This window comes from Bos indicus x Bos taurus, chromosome 10 (assembly GCF_003369695.1).
Source record: "Bos indicus x Bos taurus breed Angus x Brahman F1 hybrid chromosome 10, Bos_hybrid_MaternalHap_v2.0, whole genome shotgun sequence".
In the NCBI taxonomy this organism is placed as follows: domain Eukaryota; kingdom Metazoa; phylum Chordata; class Mammalia; order Artiodactyla; family Bovidae; genus Bos; species Bos indicus x Bos taurus.
This window is the reverse complement of record NC_040085.1, coordinates 36,924,308-36,947,542: the sequence shown is the minus strand read 5'-3', so window position 1 is coordinate 36,947,542 and position 23,235 is coordinate 36,924,308. Positions and strand designations below refer to the sequence as shown.

Genomic DNA, 23,235 nt, shown 5'->3' with positions numbered 1-23,235 from the left:
AAGAAGCTTTCAAACAGCAAAATGAAGTGATTTAGTAGTAATTTTCACCTTTAGAAGTCAGAGTGATCGAGTGCTAATCATTTTTTAAACCGGTGGGTTTTTTTTTAACTCTTTTTCCCTTCATCTTTTCAATTTATTTCTTAAATCTGGAGATGATGATAGTCACTTAAATTATTTATATTGCAAATCTTTGATAGCAAGACTTCTATATGTATCTTGAAAAATATCTAATGGGTCTGTGCTCCATATAGAGAATAATTTCTAGACGTATATGTGAAAGGTAATGGACCTAGTACTTAAACAGCATCCATTCAGTTCCTTGCTAAGGAAGAAGAGCCATTGCTGAATGGTTTTCAGATTGTTCTTGGAGTATAAGGAAAATTTATCACAAAATTTCTAGTGAGGTAGTTTAAGATCATGAAATAGACTTAAACTTTAAAAAATTTTCTGAAGCGATTTTAATTTTTCCATATTCTCATATAAATGTGTATTTATATCTACATAATCTCTGTATAATGCTCCTCTTGGAGTTCTTCTGTCAAAGCACTGAAGCATCGTCCAGTCTGAATTACTTATTATAAGGTGAATTTTCTTCCATTTTGAGACTGAGCTATTAGAGGTTTTGCTTAAATGAAATAAAGCCAGAGTTGTTAAGATTAATGATGTAATTTGTTATTATAAGTGTCATTTCTAAGGATTAGTAAGATAGGATATTAATTTTCATGGATTCTTGATGTTTACTAGAATAGTTGAATTTTATGTTGTAAAAAATGTCAGTTGGATCTTTTTGTGATGCTGTTTGTAGAAAAGTTTATGAAAGATTGAATTGCTAAAATTAGCATACTTGATTTTATTGTGTAACAAAAATATGCAAGCTCTTAAAAATCTGTAAAAGTTAAGAATTTAATCATAAGAGAATGTGAAATAGTATGTATTTATCTTTTCTCTATACATAGTTACAAATAAAAGTAACTTGTAAGCCTCATGTTTTGCATATTTTAAACTATTTTTATATATCTGGAAAACGTCTTTTTCGAGACATTTTCTGGAAATACCTGGAAATTTACTTTTTGTTTTTTATGATTGTAATGGTTATAGTACTTTGTATTGTATTTGCATATGTAGAAAGAGGGCTGTTTTGAAGCATCAGGAGGTATACTTAATTATATAAAATTATAGTTGTTTTTATTAAGTATACTTAAAATTCTTTTAGAGTTCATAATGTTTGTTGCTGCTTCCTCTAAGTATGAGAAAGGGAAAGAATTGAACAATGCAGGTTTAATTTTTCTGTTTGGTTTTTCTTAGCAATTGAAAATACGTAGTGAAGAGCATGAAGACAGAGAATGTTTGAACCAAGCTATTACTGCTCTCATGAATCTCCAAGGTAGTATGGACCGAATTTACAAGCAGTATTCACCTAGACGCCGACCTGGGTAATTCCACACTGTTGAAAATACGAATGCTTACGCAGTATTTCACTTATATCTGATGTCTGGTTTTCTAAAGTGTTACTTACAGTGATAGTTGCATTCTTGAAAATTATATTTTTGTTTTACATTTTTATTTTGCCCTTTAGCCTTTTAAAATTGGTGTTGTCATATTGTTAAGATATATTTAACAAAATTTTTAAAAGATATATTTAATAACATATTATTTATATAAGAAATTTAATATTATTTTCATTTCAATTCTTAGGACCTCAGGAATCATGTCAAGTCTCTACGATTTCTCTTTCTGAATAATGAAATTGAAGCATGTATTATTTAATGGCAAAGTTAGGAGAAAGTAAATGCTGTGTGCAAAATTTAGTGTTTAGTTATTTAATATTTTTGTCACTTGATTTAAAGTAGTTTATACTTCAGGCAATTAAGGTTGCTTAGCCATTGAGTAAGCTAAATTTATCTTGTTTTTTGTGTGTGTTTTTTTTTTTTTTTTTTTAGGGATCCTGTTTGCCCTTTTTATAATCGTCAATTAAGAAGCAAGCACCTGGCTATTAAAAAAATGAATGAAATTCAGAAAAACATAGATGGATGGGAAGGCAAAGATATTGGACAGTGTTGTAATGAATTTATTATGGAAGGCCCGTTGACAAGAATTGGTGCTAAACATGAACGGCATATTTTTCTCTTTGATGGCTTAATGATTAGCTGCAAACCCAATCACAGCCAGTCACGCCTTCCAGGATGCAGTAGTGCAGAATACAGATTAAAAGAAAAATTTGTCATGAGGAAAATACAAATATGTGATAAAGAAGATACTTGTGAGTGCAAACATGCTTTTGAATTAGTATCCAAAGATGAAAACAGCATAATATATGCTGCTAAGTCTGCCGAAGAGAAAAATAATTGGATGGCAGCACTTATTTCCCTTCAGTATCGTAGTACTCTTGATCGAATGCTAGATTCAGTATTATTGAAGGAAGAAAATGAACAACCATTGAGATTACCAAGTCCTGAAGTGTATCGTTTTGTGGTAAAAGACTCTGAGGAAAACATTGTTTTTGAAGACAACTTGCAGAGTAGAAGTGGAATCCCCATTATTAAAGGAGGAACTGTGGTGAAATTAATTGAAAGGCTAACATATCATATGTACGCAGGTATGTGGAGCTCTTTACAAGTGGTTATATAGGGCAGAGGATATCCAAAACCTTTTCAAGATTGTTCAGAAACACTTAGGGCCTAGGAAGAAAATAGACTGCCTCTAAAATTTAAAAGGAATACTACAGAATCAATAGGAATAAATACCTAATTAAATGTCTATATAGTGTTAACTTCGTTAATAAATATTCATCAAAATTTTTTGTTCATGAATCTTGAATTTGAAAACATCCCTTTATCAAGAAGCAGTCCTTTATCAAGAGATACCACAATTGGCAGGAAAAGCAACAGTGGGAGGAACCAGGAAAAAAAGAAAGGAAGGAAGGCCTCCAAAATATGCTACTTTGAATTAATTAAACTGAGTAAATTGAATATGCAATGTGTTCTGTGCTCTGCCTTTTCAGATCCCAATTTTGTTCGTACTTTTCTTACTACATATCGTTCATTTTGTAAACCACAGGAATTACTAAGCTTACTGATTGAACGGTAAGAAAAATACTTATTTCACTTATTTTTACATTTTTTAAAAAGTTAACTTTTTTACCTTGCAAAGTGCTAGGTACCCAGTATGCACTCAGGTAGTTTTTGAACATAATTTATTCAACATTAAATTCACAGTATTATTATTCTCTTCAAGTAGCATACTTACTGAAATCCCTGTTTATAACAGATCTTTTCAGATTCTAGCAAAATTTATAGTGGTAATCTTTTATAGGATAAAAAATATGAATTTTAATGAAATTTTTTCTATGCAATAAAACAATACTTCCTTGAAAGAAGCTTTTCACTTTTAAAACAAACTTTTTATTGTGAAAAATTTCAAAACATACGCAAGAGAAAATATATTCTGTTAATAAACCCCATTTATCAATCATCCAACTTCAATAATTATCTCCTTGTATTTCATCTGTTTTCCTGTTGATTTGAATACCCTAGTCCCAGGATTATTTTGAAGTAAATCCTTGGCAACATGTTTGTCAGTATTATTTCCATTAGTATTTCTAAAAGATAAGTATTCTTATTAAAAGCATAATCACAATATCATTATTAGACCTAAAAAATTAAGATTTCCTTTATTGAGTAATTTTTAAAAATTAAGTTTTGAATTGGCTTTTTCTTTTTTACTGAGTATGTTAGTGGTATTTTAAAATGCTTTATAGGTTAAACTGTAGTATTTGAGCTTCAACATAATTTTGTTTTATATTTTAAAACTTAACCAGATTTTTATCTGGACCTCTATCATTATGTTATTCCATGAAGCTAACTATACCAGACTCAGTCAGTATAATGTGCTATGAAGATTTACTTGGTTGCCTTTTCACGTTCAAAATAAGGAATGCACATATGTTATATATATATTTATTTATTTATATTATTTATGTGAAAGTGTTAGTCACTCAGTTGTGTTTGATTCTTTGTGACTCCACGGACTGTAGCCCACCAGGCTCCTCTGTCCATGGAATTCTCCAGGCAAGAATATTGGGGTTCCTATTACCTTCTCCAGAGGATCTTCCTGACCCAGGGATCAAACCCCGGCCTCCTGCATTGCAGGCTGATTCACCACTGTCTGAGCCACCAGGGAAGCCCCATTATTATATTATAGCTACATTTCCTATGGTTGGGGAAGGTGTTTTTTTTTTTAAACTTTGATTTTTTTTTCCACTTAGTTATGTTTTTTAAATACTATTTAAAATTCAGTGTGGGACTTCCTTTGGATTAATATTCATTTATTTGTGGAAACATATTTACTTTCATTTTAATAAAATAAATATTAAAGATAGGATTAGATAAGGTATCTCTGTTATGTTTTTAAAGAGGTCATACTCTGTTGATTGTCTTCTTGGATCTTTTCCATTGACCTTTTCTACGTTGGTCAGTGCTAGTTATTAAACTTTTGATAAAAATAAGAATATAAGTATTCAGTACTGTATAGCTAAAGGGCAATGTTTTGTAGTATGTAGTACTTTAAGAGAAGTTTATCAGTTTCAGTTTTCACATAAATGGTAGGAAAGAAGTTTGCTTATTAGTTAAAGTGTCTTTCCTGCTATATTTGAAATCCTCATTTCTGAACAACAAAAAATTTCTCTCATTTTGCTTTTCTTCTTAGATTTGAAATTCCAGAGCCAGAACCTACTGAAGCAGATAAATTGGCGTTAGAAAAAGGCGAGCAGCCCATCAGTACAGACCTTAAAAGGTTTCGCAAGGAATACGTCCAACCAGTACAACTTAGGTTTGGCCTGAATATTGTATTTTTTATGTGTCATTCAATTTTCAGTATATAGTTAGCACAAAAATTTTTACCTCTTAATTCAGATGTAGGTTATTTTATTAATTGCATAGCAGTTAAACTTTCAAGTTCTATGTGACTGCTACTGCTACTGCTAAGTCGCTTCAGTCGTGTCCGACTCTGTGGGACCCCATTGACAGCAGCCTACCAGGCTCCCCCATCCCTGGGATTCTCTAGGCAAGAACACTGGAGTGGGTTGCCATTTCCTTCTCCAATGCATGAAAGTGAAAAGTCAAAATGAAGTCGCTCAGTCGTGTCCAACTCTTAGTGACCCCATGGACTGCAACTTACCAGGCTCCTCGGTCCATGGGATTTTCCAGGCAAGAGTACTGGAGTGGGGTGCCATGAAGCTACTCTTAATTCCCTGAAGAAATTTAATTATTAAAATATACTGTGTTATATGCATCAGATATCTCTCACAGGCAATATGTTATGGCTTATAGGCTAGGGTACCTAATAAGTAAAAATATTTTAATTTTATATGAATTTTGCCTACTGTCAGTCCTCTCTACCCTTTTGATTTCATTTTTGTCTCAGTGTGATCATTTAGTAATCCTAGACTTTTTTCTGTTTATAACATTTATGAAAGTTCTAGTTCTTTCCCTACTCTCTTCCCACAAGATACATCGATATATGTTACTTACCTGCTGCTGCTGCTAAGTCGTGTCAGTCATGTCCGACTCTGTGCAACCCCATAGACAGCAGCCCAGCAGGCTCCCCCGTCCCTGGGATTCTCCAGGCAAGAACACTGGAGTGGGTTGCCATTTCCTTCTCCAGTGCATGAAAGTGAAAAGTGAAAGTGAAGTCACTCAGTCGTGTCCGACTCTTCGTGACCCCATGGACTGAAGCCCACCAGCCTCCTCCGTCCATGGGATTCTCCAGGCAAGAGTACTGGAGTGGGTTGCCATTGTCTTCTCTCTGTTACTTACCTAAACAATGTCATTTCAGTATTTGTTTTTTCATGACTTAAAAAAAAATTTATTGAAGTACAGTTGATTTATAATCTTGTGTTAGTTTCAGGTGTACAGCAAAGTGATTCAGTTTTATATATACTTTTTATCTTTTTTAGATTGTTTTCTATTATAGGTTATTACAAGATAATGAGCATAGTTCCCACTGCTATACAGTTGGTCCTTGTTGGTTATCTATGTAGTAATTTCTAAAAATGTATTTAGTAATAGCATCTGCCAGTTGTTAACGTTACTCTGTGTGCCTAAGTGCTTGATCTTTTTTATTTTGTCCTTCACTTCGTTTAAAAGAAAATTGAAAGTTAACAGAATAAAGTAATTTGAGATAGGTCGTATAAAAGGAGTGACAGGACAGGGTTCAGACTTACATCTGACTGCCTGAGCCAGTGCTTGCTTGTTCGTTTCAATGTTCAGTGAGCATTGAAAATTGAAAGCTCCTTTGATTAGGCCTATTTATAGTGCAAGTGAAAATCATAGGAATCATAACCTTTTCCATGGGAAAACTGAGATATCTTATTAGTTATATATGATTAAATATTTCTCCTGTAAATGTTAGGGTTCCTTGATTAATGTTAACCATAAACTGAAAATTTAAAACTAAGTGTATTAAATGTTTATTTTCAAGGATAATTACCACAAATAAATGCAGTTTTGGAGGAATGATGATGCTTCCAACTATATAGCTTTTAGCCAAAACTTTTAGTATGTCATTCTTTGTGTAAGAAGATAATGCCTTAAGCCACTGAGCTAACCAGGCCCTTAAGGTTGTTTTATTCCAGATACCATTAGAAATTTAGAGTATTTTCTTAGTCTGGGGAAAAAACTATTGCCTGACAATTACTGGGTGGTTGTGGAGGGTGTAGGTGGGAAGATAACCTAGAAATAGTCATTCATTGAAATAATGAAGGAAAAATGCTAATGAAATTAATATATACTAACTGTATCTTTGTGATGGAGAATGGAATGTTATATTTGTGTCAATTGTTTACATCTTTATTTGCAAGGTATAAGTAATTATTTATGAGGTACTATAAAACAAAATGGGCTTCCCAGGTGGTGCCTGGTGGTAAAGAACCCGCCTGCCAGTGCAGGTAGATGTAAGAGACTTGGGTTCGATCCCTGGGTTGGAAAGATCTCCTGGAGGAGAGCATGGCAGCGCACTCCAGTACTCTTGTCTAGAGAAGCCCATGGACAGAGGAGCCTCGCAGGGTGCAGTCCATAGGGCTGCACTGAGTTGGACACAACTGAAGCGACTAAGCAGCAGCAGCATAAAACAAAATAGCTCGGTCAGAAATACTTTTGTCTTTTGAAATAAAGGAATGTGAGCCTACCTGCAAATACAGGTAATTTGATGATAGCACTTGCATTTAGAACTAAATACACTAAATCTTAGTTGGTTTTCAAATTTTAGGTCTTTCAAAGAAATCCTTTTACAATCGAAGAACTTAAAAGTAGCTTTTGTAATTATAGAGAATAAATTTTCTACATATGAAAAAAAGAAAAGGTACTTTTCCATGCTTATAAAATTAGAAACTCTTGGGTTTTATATTGGCCCTAGTGTATAAAAGTATCACCATGGCATTAGAGAAGTGAAAGAAGTATAATTGAACGCTTGGGTTTTACTAAAATATGTTTCTTTTCATTTTGTCAGGGTCTTAAATGTGTTTCGGCACTGGGTTGAACACCATTTTTATGACTTTGAAAGAGACTTGGAGCTGCTTGAAAGACTAGAATCCTTCATTTCAAGTGTAAGAGGTATATTATTTAAAGATTTGATTGACTCTTCTGTTGCACATGAGGTTTTGTTGTTTTTTTTTTAATTTATGTGACTTTCAATTTAAGAAGCTAAACTGTTTTTCATTTTAAAAAAGAAGTAAGATTTGGAATAATTTTTATAGACTTTAAGGCTCTCACATATGTTTAGAACCACCTGAAGTGTTAAAGGTTTTTAGGAAAATATTTTTTTTTAAGTCAGAAGTCCTCTTTAGTAAATTTAAAACTTTATCTCGTCTCATGGCTGCCACTCCTTTAACTAATTAAATATTTGTGTAATTTTACCTGTTTATTTTCCTTTATCTTATTCTTCAGTTTTGAATGGTTAACAGCTTCTTGGTATTGGTGGTTTAGTCGGTAAGTTGTGTCCAACTCTTGCGACCCCACGGACTGTAGCCTGCCAGATTCCTCTATGCATGGGATTCTCCAGACAAGAACACTGGAGTTGGTTGCCATTTCCTTCTCCAGGGGATCTTCCCGACCCAGGAATTGAACCCAGGTCTTATACATTGCAGGCATATATTCTTTACCGACTGAGCTATGAGGGAAGCCCTAACAGCTTCTTAAATAATATCTATTTCCCCTGGAAAAGTTTTTGGTATATCTTTGGCACCTGAAAGATAGGGGTTTCCTACCTGAAGTTGCAGAGCACAGTCCATAAAATGAAACTCTAGGCAGTGAGCATCAAACAAATGTATGTATCAAAATATGCAACATATCAGATATATGCTATTGAATCCAGAAAACTCATGTTTTTCCTGATAGTATAAGGCATTAATTAAAAATATTGGCATATTGTAAATTAAATATAGCTTCTTTCATCTCCTACTTGTTCTTTAAGGTGAATTTTACTTAAAATAGAGAATGTGATTTGTTTCCATTTTGAGATGTTTAAAACACATTTTTATCATCTGTGCTTTATAGTACTAAGCTGATTTTTAATTTAATGTTCTTAATGAAGATACTAGATTTTATTTGCTATAAGAAGCTTCTAAAATACACATATTAGAATAAAACAATTAAATGGTTTTGTTTAAAGGCCTTTCCAATACAAGTTAATCCTCAAGATAACTCAGTAGTTGATGAGGGAAAGTTTTTTTGGGGGGGAAGATTTTTTTTTATAATTATATTTATTTGTTTTTAATTGATCGATGACTGCTTTATAGTATTGGCTTGATCTCTGTCATACATCAACATTAATTAACCACAGGTGTACGTATGTCCCGTCCCTCTTTAACCTTCCCATCTCCCTCCCCATCTCACCCCTCTAGGTTACTGCAGAGCCCCAGTTTGAGTTCCCTGAGTCATACAGCAAATTTCCATTGGCTACCTATTTTACATATGTTAGCATATATGCTTCTGTGCTCCCCTCTCCATTCGTCTCACCCTCTCCTTCCACTCCCCTGCTGCCCTTGTCCATAAGTCTTGTCTCTGTGTCTCCATTGCTGCCCTGCAAATATGTTCATCATTACTCTCTTTTAGATGCCATATATGTGCATTAATACACAATATTTATTTTTCTCTTTCTGACTTACTTCACTGTATATAATAGGCTCTGGGTTCCTCCACCTCGTTAGAACTGACTCAAATGTGTTCCTTTTTATGGCTGAGTAGTATTCCACTGTATATATGTACCGCAGCTTCTTTATCCAGTCACCTGTTGACGGACATCTAGGTTGCTTTCATGTCTAGCTGTTGTAGAGTGCTGCAGTGAACATTGGGGTGCATGTGTCTTTTTCAATTTTGGTTTCCTCAGGGTATATGCCTAGAAGTGGTAATTGCTGGGTCATAAAAGGGAAAGGTTTTGTAGAAGCATTGCAACCAATAAGTGAAGAAGGAATGACAGAATTAGAATGTTACCATTTCTCAAACTCACAGTAACATCATAAAAAGACATTTTATGCCTCTTGTCAGAAATATTCTTGCAAGTATTCATGTTTAAGTTTGTCCTGGACCAGATCAATCTGTATATGTTGACTTACAGAAAATACAGAGACAGAGAAATAGGGCTGATGATGCCACAAACATTGAATTGGCAAAATTTAGACTTGGGAAACACCACAAGTGATTGAATTTCAACAAATAAATTGTCTGAAGAAATGAGAGAAAAGAGAGGAACCTGTTGATGAATGGAGTCTTGAGACATACTGACTCAGTGCAGTGTGTACATCTTGTTGGATCCTACTTCCTACAAACCAACTGTGGGAAGACGGTTCCCTGAGACAATCAGAGAAATGTGAATACTAACTAAATATTTGATGATATTAAGAAGATACTGTCATTTTTATATGTGTAATGGTATTGTATTTTTTTAAGTCTCAACTTTCAGATACATACTTAAATATGAATGAAATTATATTATACCTTCGATTTGCTTTGAAATAATATAAGTAGAGGGAGGACATGAGTGATATTAGGTAAAACAGTGGCCGTGAGTTGATAATTGTTCAAAGTAGATGAAAGTTACAAATTATATGAATATTTGCAGTTAATGTTTGTCAAGTAAAGGGCTTTTTTTGTTTGTGTTCTTTTTCTAGGGAAAGCTATGAAGAAATGGGTAGAGTCAATTGCTAAGATCATCAAGAGGAAAAAACAAGCTCAGGCAAATGGTATAAGCCATAATATTACCTTTGAAAGTCCACCTCCACCAATTGAATGGCATATCAGCAGACCAGGACAGTTTGAAACATTTGATCTCATGACACTTCATCCAATAGAAATTGCACGTCAGCTGACCCTTTTGGAATCTGATCTCTACAGGTAGACAATTAACATTAATTTGCTGCTGTGTTTTCAAGAACGTTGAACATTTCTATCTATTTTCAGAACTTTCTGAAAATTATTCATGTGTACTTAAAAAGCCTCATCTATTCTTATAGGCTAGGAAGAAAGTTCATAGCAATTTTTTAATTATAATCTGTTCTGCAAGTGAAAGTCTTATAAATTATTGCTCTTTAGGCCTAGATTAGGTACTAGCAATCCTTCACAAGAGAAGTGGCAAAGAGAAGACTAATGCAATAGAATAAGCAGGCACTTTAGACCGTCACCCAGCTCCTATTCCTGATGCTTTCTCACATTGCTTTAGTTTAACTTGCTTCAGTTAAAAAAGACTGTCAGTATAGATGCTAGGCTCTGGGCAGCTCAGTCCATGGACTATTGAGTGAAATAAACTTTCTTCTTCTTTTTTTTTTTTTTTCAAATACTCTGTAATAAAAAGTTAGACTTGGGACTTGACTGGGTTAGCTTTGCAAGGCAAATGAATAAAAATTCTTAGTGGAGTAAAGATTTCTTCACTTCTTTTAAGGAGTCTCAAATACTGTAGCTATTTGAAATTAGTATTGACTTTAAGGATTTTTGAAGTAGATGATGAACCATACTTTAAACTTGTAAATAATTTTCTTCTGTTTATAAGAATCGCTAGAAATATGCCTGACTATTTTTATCTGTATCCCATCGTTTGTCTTTATATATAAAGCAGTTCCTGCCATCATCCTGTACCTACACACATCACCCATTTACAGCCTAACTTTAGTATCATGGCTGTGGCATTTCCAGGGTCACTCTCTACTCCAAATCAGACACTTCGCTTTGTCATATTATTTACTTCAAATTTTATTCCAGAATTACTAACTCATGTATCTCAGTCTCTCTTTTCAACTTGCTTTATCAACTTCTTTGTCGGTCAGGTTTTTTTTTAACCCCTATGTTTTCCCAGTGCGTTAGCTTCTTTCTGTCTTCTCCCTCATAATATAAGCTTTCTTCTTTCATTTACAACCCAGGTTCCTGTGAAGAGTAGAGGCCTTGCAAAAAAGAGAGTATAGGCCTTGTAGGTAATCACCACCCACTAACCTGTACCACTATGGTTGTATCAGAAACTTTTCTGCGTTCAGGAGCTGCTTTTGAAATACAAACATCCTTAAGAAATTATCCTGATTAGCAGCCGTTGTTTTTTTAAACTGAGATTACACAGGGAAAAGCAAGAATATATAAAGTTTAACGTTAGTGGAGAGTGTAGAAAGACACCAGATATAAAACTTGACCTTTAGAACTGGGTTTCTGATTTGCCCTGGTTGTGTTGTTCAGACTTTAGCACACACATCAGAGGTTGTTACCATCTGATTCAGAGTGTCATGTTATATTTTAAATAATTTGGAGTTCGAGTGGTTTTTGTTTGTATTATAGGATTTTTTTAAGGAAAAAGTTTTTTAAATTGCAATTGTAGTTGATACACAATATTATATTCGTTTCACGTGTACATTATAGTGACTCAATATTTTTGTGGCTATTTTATTTAAAATTATTATAAAATATTGGCTGTATTCCCTGTACTATACGATATATCCTTATAGCTTATTTGTTTTCTTCATAGTACTTTGTTAGGTCTTAATTGCCTACCCCAGTTGCTCCTGCCCCTTCTTCTTCCTTACCTATAACCACTAGTTTGTTCTCTGTATCTATGAGTCTGTTATATTCATTTGTTGGTTATATTTTTTAGTCCATATATATGTGATAACGTGTTTTTCTTACTTTGCTTGACTTATTTCATGTTACATAATACCCTCTAGGTTCATGGGCACTTAAGTTGTTTCTTTACTGTGGGATTTGTGATAGGTGGGAATGAAGAGACTTATTACTTAGATAACAAAGCAAATAGTATGAAGTTAGATTTTTCCTTACAGTGTTACATGAATGGACATCAGGAATAAAAAAGCACTGAGCTCTATGTGGACCTACTTTCAAAACATAGAAATACCTTTGTTAAGTGATATGTGTATTATGGAAGAAGGATACCATACGTAAAACATTGACACTCTGTAAACTAAAATTCTGGTGAAATAATAGAACCAATTAAGAAAATTTATTTCCAAGACTGTTCAGAGTACCCTTTTGTACTCAAATCTACTGAACTTTTTTATTATAATAGCCAGGTCTATAGGACAGTGATGGCAATGCCATTGGTCAATATTTTAAAAATCATATAATCCTGAATCACTATATACAGTGATTTTATCTGCTTTTCCAACTGTTTTTTATTAAAAAATATAGACGATAATACAGTAAGGGCTCAACAACAACAAAAGCATTACAAATAAAAGTGAAACCCTTTGTGTGATTCTCTCCAATCCCATTCCTCTTCTTTCTCCCAAAGGATAATTGCTATTCTATATTTGGCATTTACTACTCCTATGTGTGTCTTTATAATTTATATACATACAACCATTCATAAACAACACGTAGCATTATTTTACACATTTTAAGTCTGTTTCTACCTGTGTATCATTCTGTAACTTGTTTTTTTACTTAAATCATTTCTGGCATTTGTTCAAGTTGCTGAGTATCGCTCCAGTCTGCTTATTTTAATTGCTGTATTGTATTCCATTGTATGAATACTCCACAGTTTATCCATCCTCTTAATGATGAGCATTTAGGTTGTTTGGGATTTTTCACTCTTGCAAATTTTGCTTGACTGAATGTTATTAGAAATGCTAGATGATCTAGTATGTATATCTTCAGTGTTATGAGATATTGTGAAATTTTTTGAAAAGTGGTTATATCTGTTTTTACTTGCACATCAGTGATGGGGAGTTCTCTTTTTTCCACATTTTTATCCATTTGGTGTTAAACTTCTTTTAGTGTGATAGCAATAAAGTGGGATTTCATTGTGGTTTAATGTTCTTTTTTCTGAGTAAGAGTTAAAATATTCTTTCATGTCTGTAGCTATTCAGTTCTGTTTCTCTGTAAATTATCTCCTTGTATGTTTGTTCACTTATCTTTTAAACTAGTTATCTTTTTCTTATTAAGCTTTTGGAGGCCTTTAAATAATTTTGATACTGATCCCTTGTAGATTAAGTGCATGGATTTTTGGTTCCACAGGAAAGTTCAACCTTCTGAACTTGTAGGGAGTGTATGGACCAAAGAAGATAAAGAAATAAATTCTCCAAATTTATTAAAAATGATTCGCCACACCACAAATCTCACCCTCTGGTTTGAAAAGTAAGTTTTTACTTACTTTGTATTATTACTTCTTAATATATTTCTATAACATTAAGTCACATATAAGCAAACATTCTGGCTGAAAATGTATATTTTTTCTGTATGAAACAAGGCACTTCTTGCTTTCTAAGCCATGATTTTTTTTTTTTTTTTTGGTTAGATGCATTGTGGAGGCAGAAAATTTTGAGGAACGAGTGGCAATACTGAGTAGAATTATAGAAATTCTGCAAGTTTTTCAAGATTTGAATAATTTCAATGGTGTATTGGAGATCGTCAGTGCAGTAAATTCAGTATCAGTCTATAGACTAGATCATACCTTTGAGGTAAGTTTTAGGCTTAAATAGTTTATCTTTTGAGAGGAGATAAAATTAATGTGAAGGAGATTCCTTCTACCACCAATCTTTTTTGAGTAAATTGTTTATAAATAATCTGTCTTACTCCTGAAGCACAGTATCACAATATTAGAAAATACATCAATATATGCTAGTAAACCTAGAATTCATCAAAGAATATGTGTTTTGTGACTATTTAATATGCTTACCTAAATGCTTCCCTAGTGATTCTGACGGTAAGTATTCTGCCTGCAATGCTGGAGACCCAGGTTCAGTCCCTGGGTCTAGAAGATCTCCTGGAGAAGGGAATGGCTACCCATTCCAGTATTCTTACCTGGACAGTTCCACAGACACAGGAGCCTAGTGGGCTACAGCGCATGGGGTCACAACCAGTTGGACTCAACTGAGCGACTAACACTTTCACTTTCAGATGTATAAAGTTCCAAATGTATTTTTTCAGTAGTAGATTGACTGACAGTTTCAAATAAATGACTAAACATATTTTAAATATAAATATACAAATTAATTACCTGTAGTATATAGTTAAGTAACATGGAGAGAATGCTTTCTAAAACTTAAATGTTTTTTTAAATTATAAAAAATAATTGTGTAAACATGGTGTATGTTTTCATGTTTATCATTAAAAATTTGGAAGATATAGAAAGTATAGAAATTTAGAGACTCAGCCATGTAAATATATTTGCCATTGAGAATGTGAACTTTTATAGTGTTACTGGAAAGCAATCTGGCTACAGATGTTAACAGATGTTACACATACTTTTGGACATAGAATAAAAGGCTCAGGACTATAAAATTAAGGTACAAAGATCTAGTTTCTGCAGCATTAATTGTACTAATAGTAGCAGAAAGCTAGATCCAACCTGTATGTCCATCAACAGAATGATTATGTTATCCTATCCCTATCATGTGGAGTATTGGTTGGAGGGGAAAAAAGTGACTAGAATCTTTGTGTGTGTCTTGAAAGAATAGTGTGACATTCAGGGGAAAAGCCATTTCAAAAATCTTTAGAAAAATTAATATAGTATGACTTCATTTTGATAGAACAGAACAGAATAAACTCTAAACATGTAAGTGGAGTTGCACAGCATTGAGAAGAGTGGAAGGATATGTACTCTTCACTTAACATTCATTCTTACAGTGGGTTGTGATTAGTGGGGAGTATAGGGTTAAACTGCTTTCATGTATGTGTTTTTCTATCTGAGTGTTTGCATGTTATTGATTTGTATGGACATATTATATATTAAAGATGTTAATAGTCAAATATTGCCAAATATTAATCTAAGAGACTAATAACTTCAGTTCTCATTTTGTAAACTCTAAAGAAATATATTCATTTTGAGACGTTAAGCTTTAGTTTCTTAAAATATTAAATGTTCAACAATATTTCTTAAAATAGGTATATGGTATAAGGAATAAAAATTTTTAAAAAAGCCTGTTTACCTGGCATCCAGTTTAAAAACCTTTCCCAATTCTATCTCCTTTGTCCCTTCAGAGCCAACTACTGTGCTAAATCTTGTGCTTATCATTCTTTTGCTTTTTTCTATAGTTTTACTATTTGTAGCACTAAACAATGTTATTTTTCTTGTTTCTTAATTATATGTGAATATAATTCTTCCCAGACTTTTTTCACTCAGTATTATTTTCCTAAACTTCATCCATATTGTTTCTTATAATTATAGGCCATTCTTTTTTATAGTTGTATCATATTATAGAAATAGATTCAAGGGATTAGCTCTGATAGAGTGCCTGAAGAACTATACAAACTATAATGTTTGGAACATTATACAGGAGGTGACGATCAGAACCATCCTCAAGATAAAGAAATGCAGAAAGGCAAAATGGTTATCTGAGGAGGGCTTACAAATAGCTGAGAAAAGAAGAGAATAGAAAGACAAAGGAGAAAAGGAAAGATATATCCATCTGAATGCAGAGCTCCAAAGAATAGCAAGGAGAGATAAGAACCCTTCCTAAGTGATCAATGCAAAAAAATAGAGGAAAACAATAGAATGGGAAAAACTAGAGATCTCATCAAGAAAATTATAGAAATAACTTTACTAAAATTTATTTATTTGCTTATTTATTTATTAGTTAATGGTCATTCATATTGTTTCTAGTTTGATGCTATTATCGATAATATTGTCATGAACATTTTCTGCCTGTGTCCTGGAGCATACATATACAAATTTCTCTTACATACCTAGAAGTAGAAGTATTGGATGATAGAATAGATAATGCCCAGTTGTTTTCTCAAATTACTGTGCCAGTTTATACTCGCACTGGAAACAACGAACTCTGGTTGTTCTGCATTCTCACGGACACTTGATATTGTCAGTTCTTTTAATTTTTCTAGTCTTGTGGTTTGGGTTTATAATTTCTTGATTTCTATTGAGTTTGAACCTCTTTTAAGATGTTTATTGGCTCTTTGTATTGTGGAAATTTTTTTACTTTTCTTTGAGTTTTTGTCATGAATTTGTATGAGTTCTCTCATATACTATATTTTAATCCTTTGTCAATCATGTTTGTTATAAATACCTTTTTTCCAGATCAAAGCTTCTGTTTTCACCATTTTTATTATGTCTTTTGATGAACAAAAATTCTTAATGTCACATTTATTTTTTCCTTTGTAATTTGTGGTTGTTGGTGTCTTGTATAATAGATCCTCCTCTGTTATCTTAATGTTTTCTTTCTCATTAAGTCCTTAATCTAGCTGGAAACAAATTTTTGAGTATGGAGTCTAAATTCATTGTATGTTCCATTTGGCTAGCCAGATGATCCCACACGTTTATTAAAAGTACATTCTTTCCTCATTGATCTCTAGGTGCCAGCTATGTCACAAATTGAGCATCCATATATGTGTGGGCTTGTTTCTGGTTCCTCTGTCCTGTTCCTTTAATGTATTCCATTATTCTGTGCTAGTGCCGCATGTTTAAATTGCCATAGTTTTATACTAATTCTTGATACACTATAGTAGGCCAAGTCCCCACCAAGCTTCCTTTTCAAGAGTGATTTACTCTTTTTTTTTTTTTAGTTCCCCAAGCAGGGATTGAACTTGGACTCCAGCAGTGAAAGCACTGAGTGCTAACCACTGGACTGTCAGGGAATTCCCAAGAGTGACTTATTCTTGACCCTTTGCTATTATGTAATTGTAGAATCATCTGAAAGGTTGGGATTTTGATAAGAATTGTACAGGTCCTATAAATCAATTATGAAGAACTGACATTTTTACAATAATGAATCCTCCCAACTATGAACATAGTATATCTCTCCATTTATTTATTTAATAAAGTTTTATGGTTTTCTTGATGAAGACCTCACAACTGTTTTGTTAGATTTATATTAGAATATTTTAAAATTTGTTTTCTTTATTGATTATATCTAGAAATGCAGTTGATTTTTGCCTATTAGTTTTATATCCAGCAATGTTGCTAAATTCTTTCATTAACATTCTATATGTAGATTTATTACATTTCTTTACATAATCATTTCCTCTGTGAATACTGGCAATTTTTCTTCTCAGTCGCTAGTCTTTTATTTATTTGTTTATTTTTCTTGTCCATTCTAGTTAGAACTTCTGTAGAGCACTGAATAAAAGTTACAGTGCAGTCACCTTTGCTTTTTCCTTAAGTTAAAGGAAATGAGTTGAGTGGTTTTTTATCAAGTACGTTTGCTGTCAATTTGTGTGTGTGTGTGTGTGTGTGTGTGTGTGTATCAGGTTAAAAATAAAATAACTGACTTTTAATTACAAAATGTAATAATGAAATATAAAATAAATGACTGCTTACTTGGTTTAATAAATTTTTGTTCAATTCTTGTCTCCCTCCCCTGGCCTTCTCTTTACCAAAATCTTATTACCCTTAGCCCCAAAAGACCTTCCAGTAGAAAAATACTTGAATGCCATGGGATTATATTTTTCTCCTATAGCTATAACTTGAAACTCCAGCTAATCAGGATTATAACTAATAATGTCTTAAGGAAGATTGTTTTATTGTTTAATCCTCTAATTTATATTAGAAAAAAACTAAGTTTTAAAGTTCTATATTTATAGATAAGTCATTTCCAGCAAGTAGAGATAAGAATACTACTGATCTCTTAATTTAAAAGCTTTTTTTTCAAACACTTGTACAATATTAAAATTGAAAGCTTTGTACCTAAAAAATATGATTGAGCTGTTTAAAAAAAAAACAAATTATACTCCATTTATATATTTTAAAGGCGTTGCAGGAAAGAAAAAGGAAAATTTTGGATGACGCTGTGGAATTAAGTCAAGATCATTTTAAAAAATATCTAGTGAAACTTAAGTCAATCAATCCACCCTGTGTGCCTTTTTTTGGTAAGTTATAAAATACGGATTTATATTTTGAGGGAGATTTTGTTATATAGCAAAAAGAGACCAGCCTTTAGAAGCAGATAGTCCTGATTTTATATCTGAGCACATCTACTTTTATTAGCTGTCTATATTGATAAATGAAACCTAAACTCTATATGTAGACTCTTATCTATAAAACTTGTAATTCTGGTAATTATCTCATAGAGTTGTAAGGAGTCCTGTGGAATCTCAGAGCAGTAGTCTCATTGATGAGGGCTCCAGCCTCATAAGTTTAGCACCTCTCAAAGGCCTCACCACCTCATTCTGTCACATTGGGCATTAGGATTTCAACATACGAATTTTGAACATTCGACCATTCAAATTATAGCACACACCAAAAATGTCTCCAGACATTCCCAGATACCTGTCCTCTGGGGGACAAAATTGTCCCCAGTTGAGAGCCACTGATGTAAATGAATCTAATTATGTGTGAAAGAGAAACTGAAAACTTTCTTCCTGTCCAAAACTGAAGAATAAATTGTGTCTAAATTACAGGCTTTGGGAAAACAGAATTAGTTTGCAAATCTGTAGTCTTATTAACCAGAATTGGCTTAAAATTAACTTGCTGGTCAGTAATCACTTAAGATCATTGGTATTGCGTATTTTATCAATAATCATTTAAGATCATTGGTGTTAAATATTTATAAGTAAATATTAAAATGGTTAGAGTAGATTTAACACATAATTTAGACTGTGAATGAATCCCCTCTTTTATTTTAGGCTATTAGACTAAGAAATGGCAAATTAAGCTCTTTATAAACCCTAATTTTCTTTCAATTTTAAATTATTTCCATCCATGTAAAAAATTCTTCATGTAGAGTTGATTATTAAATATATCAGAGATTTCACTAGTAAGACCTGCTGTATTATAAGATGTTTTTCAACTTTACTAGATCAATTGTTTTCCCAAATGGTTAAGTAACCAATTTTAAAACTTTTCTTCAAATACTTTTTTTACTAGGAATATATTTAACAAATATACTGAAGACTGAAGAAGGGAATAATGATTTTTTAAAAAAGAAAGGGAAAGATTTAATCAATTTCAGTAAGAGGAGGAAAGTAGCTGAAATTACTGGAGAAATTCAGCAGTATCAAAATCAACCTTACTGTTTACGGATAGAACCAGAAATGAGGGTAAATATTTTCTTTGCTTATCTTTAAAAGAGAACATGTTAAGTCCTCTGCCCTCTCTAAGAAATTCCATAGCCATACATTATGATCTTTATTTTGCTATGAAAATAATATGCATTAATGAATCAATAGATGGAAGTGGTGAATATTAGATATTCTCCACTAACAATCTGCCGTTATTAATATTACTAGGCACTTTGTCTTGACAGTTATTGCTTCTTTGTGCAACAGGTTTAAGTAACACTTTTAAAAAAATGAATGACAAAATGGAATGGAAGATGCTTTCCGATGTCCACACAGTAAAAAGAAAATCCACTACCAGTACTATCATTAGTTAATAGACATTTTAGATATTTTACATGTGCCAGTGTAACATTAAATAATTAATACCTTTATAAGAACACTGCATTTAAGTAGGGGAAGGGGTTGGGAGAGTGATGTGTATATATGCATAGCAAAACAATGATTTTTTAAAAAATATTTTATCACTTGATATTCTGTTTTGAGCAATAGTTCATAATATTGATTCTGTGGTACTATAAAGTGTGAATATCTTCTAAATTAGAGTAAATACTGTGGTATTATATCTATAGTAAGTAGATATTATTGTGTTTATTTGAAATTCAGAACATATGATAACAATCAGAGTAAGTTTACCTTTCACATTAAAAATTGTGCTACACTTTCAGATATAGTTTGCAGGTTGAGCATATTGAGTGAAAATAGTCACCATCATTTCCATCCTCCTAAATTGTAAGATGGTAACTATTCTTTGTTCCAAGTTCAAAACAAAGAACCTTAAAGTCCTAAGAAAAATTGACCTGAAGTGTACACCATTATGAAAATATAGACAGATACTTGCTTTAAAGAAAATGGTCGTTTGTTCCATCCCCTTCTCTCAGCATTTAGCCAACCCTCTGTGATTTGGTGTTCCATAGGGGTAAAGAAATGTTCTTGAGGGAATTCCCTGGAGATCCAGTGCCAAGGGCCCAGGTTCAATCCCCGTTCAGGGAACTAAGATCCCACAAGCTGCATGATGGGGCCAAAAAAAAAAAAATGTTCTTGAAGCCCAGATTAGAATTCACAGTGTATTTCCTCATAGAAATAATGTTGCATTTTAGTTGGGTATAATTAAAATAGTGCTTTTAGCATTCATATCTCAATAATTCCTGATAGGTTTCTGCATCTGATCTAGACATCCTGCCATCATTTAAAGCATTCTTTTGGGGGTAAGGAGCAGAGAATGCTTTTTTTACGATTGACTCAAAATAAGCTTAAAATGTAGATAAAGTAGCCATTCACTTTCAAAGCATAGTTAGACTTTTATAAAGTCTTTAAATTACTTTTGGTCCATATGATTTAATTTATCTGACCTGAATATAAGAATAAATTGTTTCAATATTGTTTAAGTAGTAATGCAATTTTCTTGAAATTGTCAGAATGCCTGAAAAATGGAAGAAGTTTATTCTAGAAATTCTAAAGCTCATTTTGCCTACTGGTAAAGCTAAAACTCAGAACTTATTTTTACATATGCTTCTAAGCCACTTCAAAATTAAACTAAACCCAATCATTTGCTTATAAGGAAGTCATCAGAAATGCACAGAAAAATTTATGCATGAGGAGTGGATAATAACACATAATTATAATAGCAAAAAATTAGAAACCACCTATGTAAGTTACTACCTATATGGAAATTGGTGAAATAAATTCTGGAACATTTCATCTGATGAAGTACAATATAGTTAAAATTTGTATTATTTAAAGTAAACCATACAGAAAAAAATTAATATTTTCAAAAGGCTAAAAATACCTATGTTGTGACCCCAATTTCGCAGGAAAAAAATTGTAATAATGCATATGTGCATATGTTCACATACATAGTTAAGACACTGGAAGACTGTCCCAATAGTAAAATGTTGACAGTGCAATCTCTCATTGTGAGATTACTGTTTTTCTTTTTGCACTTTGTTAGATCATCTAAACTTTCTACTTAAAAACCTATGTTTAAGTTTAGCAAATACTTTTTCATTAAAGACAGAAAAGTTATTTTGTTAGATGTGAGCACAGATATGTTAAAATATATTATTGTCCTTGAAATTATTTTTGAATAGACTTTAATCCAATTTATCGCTACTTTTTTTCTGATCATCAAAGTTTTGTTGTGGATTATAACTGTAATTCTGTTTTAAACACTTTTGACTTATTACTGATGATCATTTTGTTGTGTAATCAGTAGGAATGTTAACTGACGGATACTGAGCTATTAAGATGATAATAATAAGTGAAAGTCTGTTCATCTTCTTAATAGAAGTTTAAGATTGGAGTATAAAACTTCCATAAAAACTTTATAATTTTATCCCAAAATAGAGAGATTGGAATCAGCAATCCTTGAGGACTTTTCAGACATTAAGATCTATTAATTTGTTGATAGTTTTTTTGATATTAAACCGATGAAGTAAACATTTTAATAAAATAAAAAATATATACTTATGGATGTTTAATTCCAGAGATTCTTTGAAAACCTTAACCCCATGGGATGTGCTTCTGAAAAAGAGTTTACAGATTATTTGTTCAACAAGTCACTAGAAATTGAACCCCGAAATTGCAAACAGCCACCTCGATTTGTAAGTGCATTATAATTTTGGAAAATTTTGTTTTTTAAAACGATACCATCTTTAATGTTCAGTAGACTATTTCCATTAAAATCATACTTTGCTTGAATACCTGTTTTGTTTTGCAGTATTGCATTATTTCTAAAATTATATATCTTGTAGGGGGAAAGTTAGCAGTTAGATAAAACCTGATGTATCCTGTCTCTTAAACCACTTACTTACCCATCCATTTCTGATCCTTCCCAGTATAAGGGGGAAAGCTATGAGAAAGTGAGAACCTAATGACAGGTAGGTAATAGGACAAGGAATGAAGAGACTTGGGAAAGAGTAAGGAGATATATTGTGGTTCTTCTGACTTGACCATGGTTTCTGCCATAAGAGCACCACTGTCCACAGTTAGCACTGGAACCCACCTCACTCGCTAAAATTTGCTACTATACAGTAGTTGCTTTTATTCCTGGGGTTTACAGTGACACAGAAGTAGTAGTACACCAATTATAAGGAGCTGAAAGTGAAACAAGATGTGGAAGGAAGGAAAAACATTTGTCATACATGAACTTGGGGCCAGATAGTTTCATGTTACCTCATCTCCACAACAATTGTATGATATTGACCTTAGTCTCATTTTACAGACATAAAGAGGCTCAAAGGAGATAAATAACCTTTTCAAGGCTGCATAGCTAGATATGGGCACACTTGAGGTTTTAACTTAAATTATCTGAATCTGAGTTTATATTTTTCATTAAGTTACCACTGTGGGAATTTTTAAAAGTGGAGGGTAAAGGTGAGAGACAATGATAGCAATTTTTCCCAAAGACTCTAAAGTATCATTGCAGAGGTTGGTCATTTATTATTTTGTGGAGTTGGGGAGAGGATGTCTTTTTTTCTATAGCACCCAGCATAATATGTTGTATTTATTGTATCTACAGTAAATATTTATAAAATCGATATCAATAATTTGAAGATATTTAGATTCAAGTGTCTTGGAAGCAAATAGTTGTTTTCACATGAATTTTTATTTTATTTCTGAATTATGAAAAGAGGTTTACTTATACAGTATTCAAGTCCACCTTAAAATTAAGCCAATCAAATCTCAAAGTGTTCTGCTGGAAGAACAGTTACAGACTGTCCTTGCAGGTTGGGATTTATTGTAC

At 32.6% G+C, this 23,235-nt stretch overlaps 1 protein-coding gene across 1 annotated transcript in view; it reads left to right on the top strand.

Moving 5' to 3' along the window:
- Positions 1-23,235, top strand: part of SOS2 (SOS Ras/Rho guanine nucleotide exchange factor 2) — a 105,077-nt gene that overhangs the window by 67,407 nt on the left and 14,435 nt on the right. The window contains exons 9-19 of the mRNA XM_027553698.1: positions 1,306-1,433; positions 1,941-2,596; positions 3,002-3,083; positions 4,705-4,827; positions 7,504-7,607; positions 10,163-10,385; positions 13,500-13,619; positions 13,780-13,942; positions 18,185-18,302; positions 19,300-19,472; positions 21,977-22,093. Coding sequence (XP_027409499.1) covers positions 1,306-1,433; positions 1,941-2,596; positions 3,002-3,083; positions 4,705-4,827; positions 7,504-7,607; positions 10,163-10,385; positions 13,500-13,619; positions 13,780-13,942; positions 18,185-18,302; positions 19,300-19,472; positions 21,977-22,093 — 2,007 coding nt within the window. The remainder of the gene's footprint in view (positions 1-1,305; positions 1,434-1,940; positions 2,597-3,001; positions 3,084-4,704; positions 4,828-7,503; positions 7,608-10,162; positions 10,386-13,499; positions 13,620-13,779; positions 13,943-18,184; positions 18,303-19,299; positions 19,473-21,976; positions 22,094-23,235) is intronic.